This window comes from Sander lucioperca, chromosome 13 (assembly GCF_008315115.2).
Source record: "Sander lucioperca isolate FBNREF2018 chromosome 13, SLUC_FBN_1.2, whole genome shotgun sequence".
Lineage (NCBI taxonomy): Eukaryota > Metazoa > Chordata > Actinopteri > Perciformes > Percidae > Sander > Sander lucioperca.
In genome coordinates, this window is record NC_050185.1 from 10,834,962 (window position 1) to 10,850,402 (window position 15,441).

The 15,441-nt window shown below is 40.3% G+C and overlaps 1 protein-coding gene across 6 annotated transcripts; it reads right to left on the bottom strand.

The window, feature by feature from the left end:
* Window positions 1-771: 771 nt before the first annotated feature.
* On the bottom strand, window positions 772-7,933 carry pafah1b2 (platelet-activating factor acetylhydrolase 1b, catalytic subunit 2). Of its 6 annotated transcripts, none has more exons than XM_035991079.1 (6): window positions 7,849-7,933; window positions 6,580-6,661; window positions 5,514-5,603; window positions 5,089-5,205; window positions 3,952-4,074; window positions 772-3,307 (listed from the first exon to the last, which is right to left on the bottom strand). In XM_035991079.1, exons 1-6 carry the CDS (start codon window positions 7,860-7,862, stop codon window positions 3,029-3,031), a joined length of 705 nt encoding a protein of 234 aa, XP_035846972.1. In that variant the 5' UTR covers window positions 7,863-7,933; the 3' UTR covers window positions 772-3,028. The 6 variants fall into 6 exon arrangements, with proteins under 6 accessions (XP_035846972.1, XP_031176355.2, XP_035846974.1 ...); XM_031320495.2 differs by having other exon boundaries at window positions 7,890-7,909; XM_035991081.1 differs by having other exon boundaries at window positions 7,810-7,907.
* Window positions 7,934-15,441: the final 7,508 nt, after the last annotated feature.

The following is a 15,441-nucleotide window of genomic DNA, read 5'->3' on the forward strand; positions in this document are numbered from 1 at the left end:
GTGCCTTTTAACATTTTCTTTTTACCATTTCAGGTAATGCAGATTTTTGCGACATACAGTGTTTACCTTCCTTTATTTTTACAGCATCACAACTCCAGCTTTAATTCCTCAAGCATTCCTGTTGTCAGACAAATTAACTCATAATGTGCAGCATACCAGGCAATTACTTTATGTTGTTTCCTTTTGGGCTGAGTTCAATGTGTTTCAAACTTCCCACTCAGAGTTGACAGTCTGCAGTACGAGCCTCCAGATGGACTATTTTAGCTACACTGGGACAGTTTTGGGTCACAGTTAAAATGAATGAGAGCAACATCAAAAGTGAGCAAATGGTTTATTAACTAGGTATTTTACAACTTGCCAACAACCACATGCATTCCAGCATGCAGCACGCCTAACTACATGTTTAATGAGGACGTTTTAACACAAGTCTACATCGTCTCTGAGGGCTGTTTGTGAATTATTCCAATAGAGATAAACTCGGTGAAAGCAAATGAATTAGGCAATAAGGAACTCAGGCTGAAAGAGAGGAGGCGTGGAACAAACAGTGGGCCTTGTTAGTGTTGTTCTCAATCTAGTTGTCTGATGAAATGGTTCCCTCTGCTGGTGAGCGTGTAACAAACAGTGCTGCAAATCACACTTTCTGATTTCAGAACCACAACTGAGATTTGTGTATCATATCCTTTTCTTTCAAATTCAAAAACCATCACTAATCACAAGTGACCGCTTTGGATAATGACCAAAAATAGAAAAGATCACTCCCAACACATAAAATCCTTGTTTTTTGTTGTGTTTTTTTATTGGAATGCTTTATCTCAATAATGTCACAACGAGCCAAAACAGTGCAAATGCTGTATGGCACCAAACACAACCTGAAACCCCTTCAAACATCATTTCCTCAAGCTTCACATGTCTTATATACAACTGGGGCCATTTCTAGACACTCATACTTCCAACTTACACAATCCAGGACCAGACATACTGTACACAGCCGTTCCCACGAACACTTAAGGCACACAAACATACACTATATTTAACACAGCAGGCAAATGTGCAGAGCTTAAGACAGCAGTAACGCTGGATAATTTGATGCTTGAGTCTCTCAGCCACAATTCAAACAGAACCTAGCCATGAAGAAACAGCTACAGTAGAACTCACAGATAAATGTTTTTTCTTTTGCATGACCTGTGAGTGCTTTTTAGCATTTAGCGTGACAATATTAAGCATAGCTGTGTTAGGTAGCTTATTCGTGTAGCTAGTACTTTTCATTCCTAAAATATATTCAGTTACTACACTATGTAGAGACGTCAAGGCCCAGGGTGGCAGGGCTGGGTGAGAGTCTACAACAAATACAACAGGGAGAGAGATAAAGAGGTGCTTCGAAGAGAAAATACTGTATATCCATGTATTTAGGAGGGAGAGAGAGCCTGTGCTAGTCAAAGTGTCAGACTGTGAATATTTGTATGTATTAGTGTGAGATACAGACACAGAAAAGGGAAAAGCCATGTTGTGATTAAGAATGTGATGTGAAAGCAGGAGGACTGGAGCTGATGTGACACCCACCGGATTATCTCAACTGTACTTTGTTGTAAAAAATAAATAAAACCAAGTGCACTATTGCACCGCAAAGCTACTAAAAAAACAGTGCACACACAATATTGAAATTTCTTTTCAAAAATATCCTTTAACAGATACCGAGGACACAGTCAAGAAGTCGTTAGGAGCACAATTTAAAAAGCTGGCAGGTCTTCGTCCAGCAATACAAAACATTGTGTAACCTACTCAACATTAAAATCAAATGTCACAGCAGATTTATCTGGACCAAAATGGTGAAATGTAATTCTAAAAGTAAAATGTAAATACACTTGCCGGGTGATAGAAGTTTTGCACATAAGCAGAGTTGGCGATGTTTGGAATACCTATGTAGATTATCAGACAAGTAGATTCAACAGCCTCACATCACTCATAAACATTTATGAACACATGGTTTTGACTTGATATTCACTGATTTAATAGAGAAGCATTGGTCGACTCTCTACACCACAGCTGAGGCTCGTCTTAAAACATGCATGCAGCGAACGCCGAAATCAGGTTAAGAGTTGAACATTTAGTTCAGTGATGGTTTTAGGTGACACAGAAATGAAGTAGTGATCAGCTGTATGTGTAGTCTGTGGAAAAGTAGCTAACTCTCCTCTCCGGATATACACTGATCTATTTTATATTAACAGTTTCAAAAGACATCTAATTGGTTATTACACACAAGATCAAAAGTGAACATTTAGCAGACTAAGTGCTCATTGTTATGCTGAGTATTTACAAATAAAGAACTAGACAGACAAAACTCGAAATAGTGTATATCTCAGCAGTAGCCCCTCTGTAGCAGTGGTTCCTAACCTTTTTGACTAGTGGACCTTTAAAATAAACAATGCCACACCAAAGAGTGATTTTAACTTCTCAGATTGTTTCTATTTGGCCTGAAGAGGTGAAAGTATTTAGTGTTTTGCAAGAAAAAAACAATATGTTTTTCCATATTTTCCCTTAAATGATCTTGCAACACCTTGACCCCTAGGTTGGGAACCACTGCTCTGCAGCATACTGGTCAGACTCATAACATTACAACATTTTGGATAATGTTCTGCGTTGTGCACTGGACTTTTTTTATATTTGTATCACGTCTCCGTGGCACAGGTGAGAGGGAAACACTCATTTTCTCCACAGGCCAAAATGAATAAGTACCACATGATCTCAGTAACCTTGGTAAATCATTTTGCAATAGAGGTTACTACTGCAATCACAGTGTCTACATCTGTAGTGAGGTCTCTCTCTCTCTCCCTCTTTAGCACCTCTCCACACCCAACCCTCCGCTCATGAATGTGATCCCACAGCCCTCCTGGGCCCACTCACATCAGGGTGCCTATTCCCCCTATGAGAGAGCCCTTCCTCCTCTAGATACCAGGGACATGTCTCCCCCGTCTCCCACAGCAGCGGGTGAGACATACCTCTGGATAAATGTGCTGCTAGGCCACGGCCCTCAAACAGGCGACACCTGTCTCTCCTCTGGCGTTTCCTCCAGTATCTGAAGCAGCAGGTCACTGAGGGGCTTCGCCATGGTGCGGTAGCCTGTCGCCGTCAGATGGAGGAAGTCAAACATGTCCTGTAGGCTGATGGCTCCGTCCGAGTGAACGAAATCCCCGCTGACATCTAGGAGTTGAGCGCGGCCCAGACGAGGCAGCCAGGAGCGCAGGTACCCGTTAACCACCGTGTTCTTCTCCCTCAGAGGGTTGGGTCGCTCCCCTCGAGGCAACAAACCCTGAGGGCCACAAAAATCTCTCATTTATTAAGGTCCATGTCTTGAGAGTTAAACCTTCATATTTTAGATTTTAGTTGGTTAAAACTGGCCTATCATTAGCATTTCCAATTGGGGCAAGGATAGTCTGCCAAGCCCGCTGAACTACCTGATAAACAGACACTCAATACTTGATATACATACACTACATTTCTTATTTATGGAAGACAATTCAGCTGCTTGTTCATTTGACTGGTACCTGCATGTTCCTTAACGGAGAGAAGAAATAACACATTTGAAAGCTGCGACTTGTTAAGACGACCAACATCAACTGGTTTGCACATCAAGTATGGTTATTTTTTTTCTATATCCCGCGATGTTCATCACATTAAAGGTTGACAGACACAAACATGTCAGTGTTTCACTCGTTCTTAATTACAAAATGTCAATGTCAAGCAATAATTAGCCTGTGTCCATGTTATCTCCTTACATATACCTACACTCTCCGTCTCTGCAAGATTGGGAATGATTGAGATTTCTCTAAAATATCCTTTGTTTCAATGTGACAACTGCAGAGAGAAAATAAGACCACATGGAAAACTAAATGTCAAATGACAACATAACAAACTAGGTGCAACAAAAGACAAGAGATTCAACTGACTACTTACCAGTACAACTATCTTTGCCTTGGGGAGGCGGGAGGTGAGCAGCTGCGCAATTGCAAGAATTCCTCCTGCAACTTGCTCTGCTGTGTGTTCGTAATTGTTGGTTCCTACCCACAACACCACCACCTGGAAAAGACCACAGACAGACGCTTTGTTTACTTTCACTGACCTCATTTTAATCTCCAGAAGAGTGATTAAAGCATGGTATATAGTAATAACTAAGCAACATCCTGTGAAAATGAGTTCCCATGGACTGATATCTGGATAATGGGTGAGCAATGCAAGCTGTTCCCAATGTCTATATCATTAGCCAGCCAATAAGCACAGTTAGGATGATACAACAGACTGTTGCCGCAACAGTGTTTTCCAAATGCACACTGCAACTTAACAACATGGCTGCTAGGGGTTACAAAAGCTGTTCTGCACAAACTTTGCTCTCTGACAAACTGTGGACATGCCCATCAGACCATCTGCTACATCCAACAAGATGAGGTGAGTTATCTAGAGTAGACTTTTGCAAGAGGGACAAACAGTGTACATGCAATAGAGTGTGGATCGGGCCGCATTTTTCTGTCCGAGCCTGGCCCGCGTCCAACAGGCATTAAGATATTTATGTCCAAGGCCGACCCGAGCCCGACGCAGTTAAAATCAAATTTTTTTCTCATACTAATGACACATTTGTTTGTGTGGAAAGCCCGCTTTTATTAAGCAACTGTAGGAAGGCATTCGGAAATGTCAACAGATGAGCGCATCAGCGCACACGGGCAACAAGTGCACGTTAACACAGGCGCGCACAAGAAGCCCAATAATAAGCTGTTTTAAATTTAAAATGTTCAGTGCCTTATCGCGCTGATGTGACTGAGCCTGACCTGAACCCAAACATCATTTCTAAATAGCTGTCCGAACCCGGCCTGGCCCGTCGGGTCCCGTCGGGTATCCATCCTCTAACGTGCAAGGTCTCTGTGTGTCAGAGAGGCAGAAAAGTATGTGCACATGGTGTTTTGTGGAAAACAGAAGTAAAATGTCCATGCAAGAGTTTGTTCTGCACCTGAGATATGTAGAGGAGTATATTTGAGAGGTAAATACAAATAGTTTGCCATAAACTGTCTTTCTCTGAAGATCTTAGCAGACTCGTCTCACCTTGGGACAGATGTTCTCCAGCTCTCCATTCTGCAGCCTCCACAGCACATTACAGGTGGTGTCCCCTGCAATTCCAAAGTTGAGTGCATGAAGAGGAGAGAATAACTCCCTCCAGACCTGTGGACAGGAAACCAGAAATCTGCATTTTATATGAGAATTTCTGACTCTGGTGACTAACTTCAACTAACTTACTGAAGCTGAGCTTAGCAAAGCACGCCGACCAGTAACAGGATGCATTACAATGATATGCGTACCAATGTAGGAATAGTAGTGAGGCAACATAAATGTATGTACATTGACACGGTTTATCTAGAGTAGAGTCATTTGTGAAAATATTGAGATTTTGAAAGAAAAAAAAAGAAAAAAACTAGTGCCATGTGAGCAGTCATATGACCAGGTTTACAAAGATAAACATCTTGTCTCACCTCAAACTGCTGCATTAGCTGTACCATAGAGTCCCCCACAAAAAGCACATCTGGTTCAGCATCCTTACACTCCTGCACAAATCTTGTGTGCTGTAAAAAAAAAAAAAAAAAAAAAGCCTTGTCACAACAGAGCTTGTGATGTAGTTCATAAATGTGAAAGATAGGATAGATAAAATGAAAGAAAAATTATATTTTAATTACAGAAAACATGATTTAATAATTTACATATTAGGCATTTGAGTCTGATTTAACGGCTTTGTGTTATGATGAGTCTTTTAAATCAGGATAATACTTGTTAGCCTTCAGAGTCAGACGAAAAGCAGACTGTTTCAGTCCTATTAGCTTTTGAGGATTAACCTTGCATAGACCTCAGGAGGTGCCACTACACAAACTGGCAAAAGTGGTGCTCTGAAAGAAATACTAGTCTTGGGAATAGTTACAATTTATGAGCACATGTTTTTTTTGTGTCAGATCACAACCCCTAACTAATATAATGATTACCATTTACATGAATCTTTACCTCACACTATTAGAGAATATCATCACAGTTTCTCATGCTATTGTGCAGATCTAGCCTCTGGATCACAGCACTATCATGAACGTCAATGGTAGTTGCTGCCTCATAAAATGTGTCATAATTAGGGGCAGATGAACAAATAAATCATGAAGAATAAAGTCATGCATTCTAAGAAAGTGGGGGGGATTTACATTTCAATAACTTGAGCATACATGAGTGACTTACTCTACACGACACTAACGGCGCTTTAACGTTTATTATGTATGATAATAGAGTGGGCAGAGTCAAACAGTCACTGGTAGGATGTGTCTGTTTATTGTATGAGCACTGATAACTTAATATAGAGACACCTAACGTAAAGCATGCAGAATTTAGAAACTATACCACTAAATATTCCATCCAAACCTGATATGTAACTAATTTCATGAAAAAGCATAAGCCCAGGAATAAGAGAAATTATGTAAATATATGCATTATGCATGATGAACATAAACGATATATGGGGATAAAGAGTGAATGTTTCCTACACTAACAATCAAATACACCAACCTGTGACATCCAACGGTCATCTCCTTGTGCATCCTCTACTGGCCGAGCCACAGCAGCTGGGTTCAAGTCATCACCACTCATCCTACAGGAGACACCACCACGTATTCACACATAAATAGGATATATCACGAACTAGCTGGCTAGATAGAAACATGGCGCTTCTCATGAAAAGAGTGGTTCATCTTGTTTTGGTTGGTCCTACGGTATAAAGAGGACAGCATCAGCACCAGCTAGCAGAAACCACTGATGTGATGCAGCAGTTTAACGTTTCAGCGACAGGCAGACAGGCCTAATACGGATAGATGCTACTTTCGCTTTCAATGCGGGTGCTTATGGATCACAGAGCATATCGCATTACACCCGCTAGCGTTGGGTTACTGTTCATCTGACGTTAGCTTGTTAGCTAGCCTGTTAATAACTGGCGCTTGTTATGGCTGCATCTCTGATACTAGCTAACGTTTGACACGCCCGTAGTTAACATGAACATTTTCAGTAATTATTTTTTTTCTTAATTGACAAGACCAACTACCTGGCAGGGTGTCGGCCGTCACTTCTCGGCTCCCTCGGCTTCAGAGTAACTATTTTGTCCCAACTTTACTTCACCGCTGGCGGGTAGTCGAAGCGGGTGATGCTCGCTAGCAACCGTTAGCCGACTCTAGCTAGACGACGAGACAACAAAAGGTGTGTCAAGAAGGCAAACTACAGAGAGTCTTTAGGAGGTGATCGCCGATCTGCTACCATTAACCGTAACACCGTTGGAGGGCACTGCAGTGAGCTACCCAGATTACCGAGCTACTCCGCAGCGCTGTGGAGATAGGTATAGATTGTTCTATATCTATGGAGATAGGTGTGGGTCTGGCAAGCGAGAGGGGATATTTTACCCTGAGATTCGCCTGTCGGGTAGCCATTCCTCACTGGTTGCATAAATTCACAAACTTCTCAATGCCACAAGCTAACCGTCTGTAGCCCAAACCAAACACTTATATCTTGTGTAATTGATGCAGGTTAGTAAGGCCGACACACAGATATTCTAGGTGCTCTTTCCTGAGAGGTCAACCACAGGGCAAAAAAACCCTAAACAACTAGTCCCGCAATGAATCATGGGTGGATGGTTGGTTTGAAATGCGACGAACTGTACAGCATTTTACTTCGGATTCCTAAACAACGAAATTATTCTCCGTTATTTGAGATCATTTCAGTAGGCTTTGGACCACCAGTTATGGAAAATACGTATGAGTGGGACGGTATCTTTTAGTTTAGACAACGTACAGCACTGCCGACATCTTTGCTGTATGACTAAAATCTCTCACTTCCACTCGGGGCTCATCTTGTCTCCATGCCCATCTCTGATCCGAGTCAGCTGATCGCAATGCATCATGGTCACGTTAAATCAAATGCTGCATTACTTTACTGTAGAAAACCAAGGGGGTAAGCTTCGCTTCAGAGCTCGAATCTCCTATGGCGCCATTTTGATGCTACAAAGCGATCACCCCCCGTTAGCATTCCATTGACTGCTATTCATTTTGACGTAACTTTGACAGCGAATAACTTTACATTTGAAGAGTTTAAAGACTTTATTTGTCCATTCTTTATTTCTAAAGAAACACGACAATGTATAAAAGGCTCCATTACCTTGTACCTCACGTTATGGCTCCGTAGCAGACGTTTTTGTAAAAATAGGCTAACGATTGTGTCATAACCACGCGACTTACTGTCGCCTAGTAGAGGAATTACCGTATAGTACAGGAGAAGCTCGCAGGCAGTTTAGACTTACATTAGCTGTTTAAGTTTAATTACTAATGTTAACTAGCATTTTAGTTAGCAATAATTAGCCTGTGTCCATGTTATCTCCTTACATATACCTACACTCTCCGTCTCTGCAAGATTGGGAATGATTGAGATTTCTCTTGGCACAGCTACCAGAAGACTTACAACTTTCAGACACGTTGCTCACGTCACATTTACGTCGTCTCTCTCAGTTGGAGGCTGCGCAGTAACGCTCAGCGCTCACCGGAAAAGTGCTTGTAAAGGCCTTCACTGGTCTCCGTCCAGAGCAACGGGATCTGTTGGTCCATTCTTATATACAGTCTATGTAGAAAACAGGATTTCTAGGTGTTGACATTTGAATGGAATAATGTAGGCTATGTTTTAAAATACAAACAAAAGAAATGAGTCATCTTCTGATCAACACCCTTAAATTATAGATCATATCTACTCTACATTTTATGAACAATATTATAACAGTTGTATATGCTAAAAAGATGTGAACGTGGTTGTTTGTCGCTCAGTATATATTTGAACTAAAAATTGAACCAGATCCACATAAGACTCCACCCCAGACTGTTGAGTTCCATTCTGCCATACAGAGTCAAAGAACCCAGAAGGAAGCCACAGCTTTTTTCCGGGTTGCCTTTCAAGCAGATCTGAACGTGATTTGAAATAGGATGCCATACCCCTTGTTAGCAAAATGACCAAAAATGCATGCCCCTTGACTTGTTAACCTGCCATCCCTCCTCTCCCATCCCTGGACCCCTAGTAGTAGAGGGAGTGCAGGGGCAGAGGGGTTGTTTAGTTGAATATTTTACATCTCCCGTACTAATTGATCCGTTATCTAACTAAGGGTTGTGCAAGTAAAATTAGAGCTCCAAAGAATAATCAGTTAGTTATTACTATTAAATTAATCGGCAACTTTTTTTTTCTTTACTCCTCTCGTAAACTGATTATCTTTGAGTTGTGGGCAAAACGAGACATTTGAGGATGTCATATTGGGCTTTGGGAAACACTAATCAAAAATGTTTCACCTTTTTCTGACATTTTATAGACCAAACAACTAATCTATTAATCAAGAAAATAATCAACATATTAATCAACAATGAAAATAAATGTTAATTGCAGCCCTAGTTAAAAATCTACAGCCCCGACTATGGCTCAGAAATATCAGTAGCCTTAAGCTAGGTTTATGCTCTGAGTGTCCCCAGTTCGAGGGTGCACAAGCCAAAAATTAGGTCACTACAAATTTTGCATAGGGGTACGGTCACACATAGGCAAATGCAGGTGTCATGCCAAGGTACTTATCCCCGCCAGGATTTGTATCCCCTGGCCGCGGGAGCGCACGTGCACTCAGAGCGGGGTTTAACTGGCTCGATGGTGTTTTAAGCCCCCAACGTCTACTTCCAGGCAGCGCTGCGACCGTTGACTTCAAGGCACCTTTAACCCTAACCTTAGGGGGCTTTACCAGGTCACAATAAACAACCTGAGATAATATGGAGATGTCTGCTCTTTTCTAGCAAATTTTACATAGGAGATACACATTATATCAGGCCATTTTCACCTGATATAATGTGTTTCCCCTCCCCTAACATGCAAAGGGTCTGTCCTGTCATCATCTGTGTTATTTTCTGAGATAATATGGTGATGTCTGCTGTTTTCTAGCAAAAGTTACATAGGGGATACACAAAATATCAGGCTGTTTTTCACCTGATATAATGTGTATCCCCTCCCCTAACATGCAAAAGGGTCTGTCCTGTCCTCATGTGTGTTATTTTCTGTCTTTACCAGGTCACAATAAACAACATGAGATAATATGGAGATGTCTTCTCTTTTCTAACAAAAGTTACATAGGGGATACACATTATATCAGGCCGTTTTTCACCTGATATAATGTGTATCCCCTCTCCTAACATACAAAGGGTCTGTCCTGTCCTCATGTGTGTTATTTTCTGTGTTTACCAGGTCACAGTGAACAACCTGAGATAATATGGAGATGTCTGCTCTTTTCTAGCAAAAGTTACATAAGGGATACACAAAATATCAGCCCGTGTTTCACCTGTTATAATGTGTATCCCCTCCCCTAACATGCAAAGTGTCTGTCCTGTCATCAAGTGTGTTGTTTTCTTTGTCTACCAGGTCACAGTGAACAACCTGAGATAATATGGAGATGTCTGTTGTTTTCTAGCAAAAGTTACAGAGGATACACAAAATAGCAGGCTGTTTTTTACCTGCTATAATGTGTATACCCTCCCCTAACATGCAAAGGGTCTGTCCTGTCCTCATGTGTGTTATTTTCTGTCTTTACCAGGTCACAGTAAACAACCTGACATAATATGGAGATGTCTGCTGTTTTCTAGCAATAGATACAGAGGGGATACACATTATATCAGGCCGTTTTTCACCTGATATAATGTGTATCCCCTCCTCTAACATGCAAATGGTCTGTCCTGTCCTCATGTGTGTTATTTTATGAGATAATACGGAGATGTCTGCTGTTTTCTAGCAAAAGTTACATAGGTGATACACATTATATCAGGCCGTTTTTCACCTGATATAATGTGTATCCCCTTCCCTAACAAACAAACTACTTGGAAAGTGTTTTTTTTACATCCATCATGTCAAAGCCCCTTATTAAAAATTCTTTGGTAATCCTAAACTGTTTTATTTAAAGCAACACTAAGGCACTTTTCCCGCTTCGGTCCCCCTACAGATTGGAAGCGGAATTGTCCATTACATTACATTATGCAAATTTGCCAGATCGGGTCAAGTGCATCTCGCTGCAGCCTGCGGGAAGCCCACATCCAAGTCAGCCATTTTTCTTTCCCTCAGTCACTCCCAAGGGGGTAAGTGAACGTCTGGAAATCGTACCTCCTATGGCGCCATTTTAATGCTACCTAGCGCTCACCCACCGTTAGCATTCCATTGACTGCCATTCATTTTGACGTCACTTTGACAGCGAATAACTTTACATCTGAAACGTTTAAAGACTTTGTTTGTCCATTGTTTATTTCTTAAGAAACACGACAATGTATAAAAGGCTCCATTACCTTGTATCTCACGTTATGGCTCCGTAGCAGACATTTTTGTAAAAATAGGCTAACAATTGTGTCATAACCACGCGACTTACTGTCTCATAGTAGAGGAATTACTGTATAGTACAGGAGAAGCTCACAGGCAGTTTTGACTTACATTAGCTGTTTAAGTTTAATTACTAATGTTAACTAGCATTTTAGTTAGCAATAATTAGCCTGTGCCCATGTTATCTCCTTACATATACCTACGCTCTCCATCTCTGCAAGATTGGGAATGATTGAGATTTCTCTTGGCACAGCTACCAGAAGACTTACAACTTTCAGACAGGTTGCTCACGTCACATTTACGTTGTCTCTCTCAGTTGGAGGCTGCGCAGTAATGCTCAGTGCTCACCGGAAAAGTGCTTCTAATCCTTCACTGGTCTCCGTCCAGAGCAACGGGATCTGTTGGTCCAGTTTATATACTGTTTATGGTCACTCCCCATACGCTTGAACGGACCAAGACAGCCGGTAGCATTTTTTACTATGAAGGAAATGATTTGGATAAATGCCATGTTTTAATTTTGAATCTTTTAATTTTATTTGGAAAATTTTACATCCATAAATGTAAATGGTCTGAAAGAAAACCGAATATTCACCAATTTAAAAATGACATGAAATTATATTTTGAAACTTTAAAAGGAATGACAAATAAGAAAGCCATCCGGACTTTACAATGCCTTACAACCTCTTTAATGTAAATTTCATGCGCCCCTTTTTCGTGTATGTATCTTTATGTATCTGTACTTAAATAATAAAGTTTTTTGAAGAAAAAATTTAAAAAAAGAGGGCCTGGTTGAAGCTGATATAGCCTTGTTTCACATTAGATGATATAAACTGATGATGTAGGCTAAATACAAACGACATTTCATGCAACAGTGAAGTTGTCATGTAGTTACTGTAATTGGGCCCATACTTTTTCGTTCATTTGATTTCCGATTTTGAAACGATATCCAACTTTGAAAAATGGGTCATTTTAAAGGTTGTTAATATTGATGACAATGTGTTCAAATGGAAAACGAGCCATATTTAATTTAATTCAGCCCTCAAAAGTAGAACGGTGTGTTGTTTCGTTATGGACCTTAATATTAACATTAAGAATTCAGTCTCCATTACAAATGTACAAAGGGGCAATTTTGCTTTATTAACAATTTACAAAAGGTGAACCAGAAGCATACAGGTGAAACTCGAAAAATTAGAATATCGTGCAAAAGTTCATTTATTTCAGTAATTCAACTTAAAAGGTAAAACTAATATATTATATAGCCTAGACTTATTACATACAAAGCGAGATATTTCAAGCCTGTATTATAATTTTGATGATTATGGCTTACAGTTTATGAAAACCCTCAGAAAATTAGAATATTGTGAAAAGGTTCAATACTGTATGCTCAAAGTGTCACACTCTAATCAGCTAATTAATCTAAAACACCTGCAAAGGGTTTCTGAGCCTTTAAATGGTCTCTCTGTCTGGTTCAGTAGAATTCACAATCATGCCAGATGCTCCTCGGATATTCGGCTTCACTCAATGACCTCCACAGTAACACACCTAATCTAAGTATTTCAAAAGGTCGAATAGATGTCTATACAATAAAATTGCTACGTGATTACCGTTATATCCGAGGGTGGAAGTTGCATTTTAACGGGGCAGTGCAAGTCGCGGCTGTGGTTTAGCTGAAGCTAACGCCGCTTGAGCTTTCACGTTACAATATAAAAGGTGTTGACCGTTGACTTAGCTAGCACGCAAACAGTTCATTTACATGTCTACGAGCATGTTAGCAAACCACACCAAGAGACAAATACCGAGGAATATTGATAGAAAGCAGGGGAAACTAGTACTTTCATACTTTTTAGCATTGGCTAATTAGCAACCTTTGCCTTGTTTTCATAGCAAAGCTCATGAAAACAAGGCTTTCACCGGAGCAGTCTTACGTTATATCCGAACCACTCTTTTCGTTTCAAAATCAGAAATCAAATGAACGAAAAAGTACACAGGCCCAATTACAGTTCACTGTTGCTGCATGAAATGTCGTTTGTGTTTAGCCTACATCAGTTTCTATCATCTAATGTAAAACAAGAGGCTATATCAGTTACGCTACCAGGCTGTCTTGGTCCGTTCAAGTGTATGGGCAAAGAATTTCTAGGGAGTGACGTAGGCTTGATGTCAAGCCCCGCCTTCCCGCAGGCTGCAGCGAGATGCTCCTCAATCGGGTAGCAGATCTGTAGTTCAAATGAGACATAATGAGACATTACGACAGCGGTAATGGACAATTCCGCTTCCAACCTGTAGGGGGACCGAAGCGGGAAAAGTGCTTTAGTGTTGCTTTAAGACCGCAGCAAAAAGGTCGTTAGATCCTAAATCAGATCTGTTAGATAGACGACGTAGTTAGGGCATTGGGAGTGGGAATTGGTTAGGGTAAGAATACCAGGGTAAGCCAATCAGAGGCAGAATAAGGCGGGCCACGAGGCACGTCCTTTGACGTCGACACATCTAGCAGATCCAATTGAGCATCTACCAAAAAGGTCCACGGCGGCTGCACTTGAGCTTCAGAAATGCACGGGAAAATGTAGCTTTTGTGGACGCTATCACACTACTTGATCAACAAAAGAGCTTAGCTACTGAAAAGCTATTTGATTCAGAAAACTTCCGTTTATACAAAACCAAAGGATACAATGTGCAAACTCCTTAGAGCACAGAAATGTGAGTTACATTTGTGTTGGTCACTGCAGCTCTGCAGACATACACATCAGAAATGGAGAGGTTGTCCTCAGAGTAATCAACCAAACTGCAAGTAGGCTATTTTTCATCCCTAATGACACTTTGATGTTCAGAAAACCATGTGTCAATGTGGAGTACCAGTTTTATTTGGCCATTCTCAGCAATTTCTTTAGGATAAACTTGGTTTCTGTGAGGCAGAGAGCGGGAATTGACTGCCACAATGTAAAATATGTTGAAACAGCTATTGTTCCTTAACTTTTCCTCCTTCTCTTTTTTCATTTGCAGGTTTGGACCCATATGGTTTTGTTGTAGAAATGACTGGTGAAGGGTGTTGTTTGATTGTATATAGTAACTGAAATTTCCAACAGCGACTATAAGCCTGACAGACAGTCACTTTTACTTCTAAATAATTATTCTGTCGGTATGAAAATCTGTGTGATCTCCTTTTTTAAAACTCCACTTAGCCTTGTGTTGTGTCCGTTCTTACCATCCTTATGTTCTTTGTTGTAACATACTCTGTGTTGTGACCCGTGAAACAGGTGATCTGTGTCATGCTCAAGAGCACTACAACAGGTTGCATGCTTGCTTGACCCTGCATTATGCATTTGTATGACTGTTTGTTTACCCACTGCGCTATTTTTTTTATTTCAGCGTTTCAGTGATAAAAGACATCTTGTGTCCAGCAGAAATGTTGAAATGTAAAATATTTGCATGTTAATAGTAGGCTAGGCTCATTTAAAAAATGTAACAAGGTAATTGAACTTTCTTGTGAAAAAAACTGTATCACATACAAATAATGTTTTCCAATGAACATACATATACATATATATATATATATATATATATATATATATATATATATATATATATATATATATTTTTGTCTTGGAGATCTAAGTAAATAATAATTAATTAAATATGTACAGATATATTTCATATGCAGGGGTGTGGTCACTGAGAAAAATAACAAAATGAAATGGCCAAGCTTTCAGACATCAATGTATTTCAGTGACACAAACATTGACACATTTAAACCTTGAAATACTTTTCTTCTGCTTTGCATAAGCTACAGGCAAACACTATTGCTATCATACAATATGTACACATTTTTAGACACATTTTCGACGATTGCCCACAGCGCTTTGATTCAACACATTTGTGCTTGAATGAATAACTGGTTTTGTTTGTGATACGATACTGTGTCCACGAGATGGCACCAGTCAGAAGAAAATTAACTTCATATTTCAAAATGTACCTTAACCCGTAGATATCAGCCCAGAGTTATTAAAATCACACTGGATG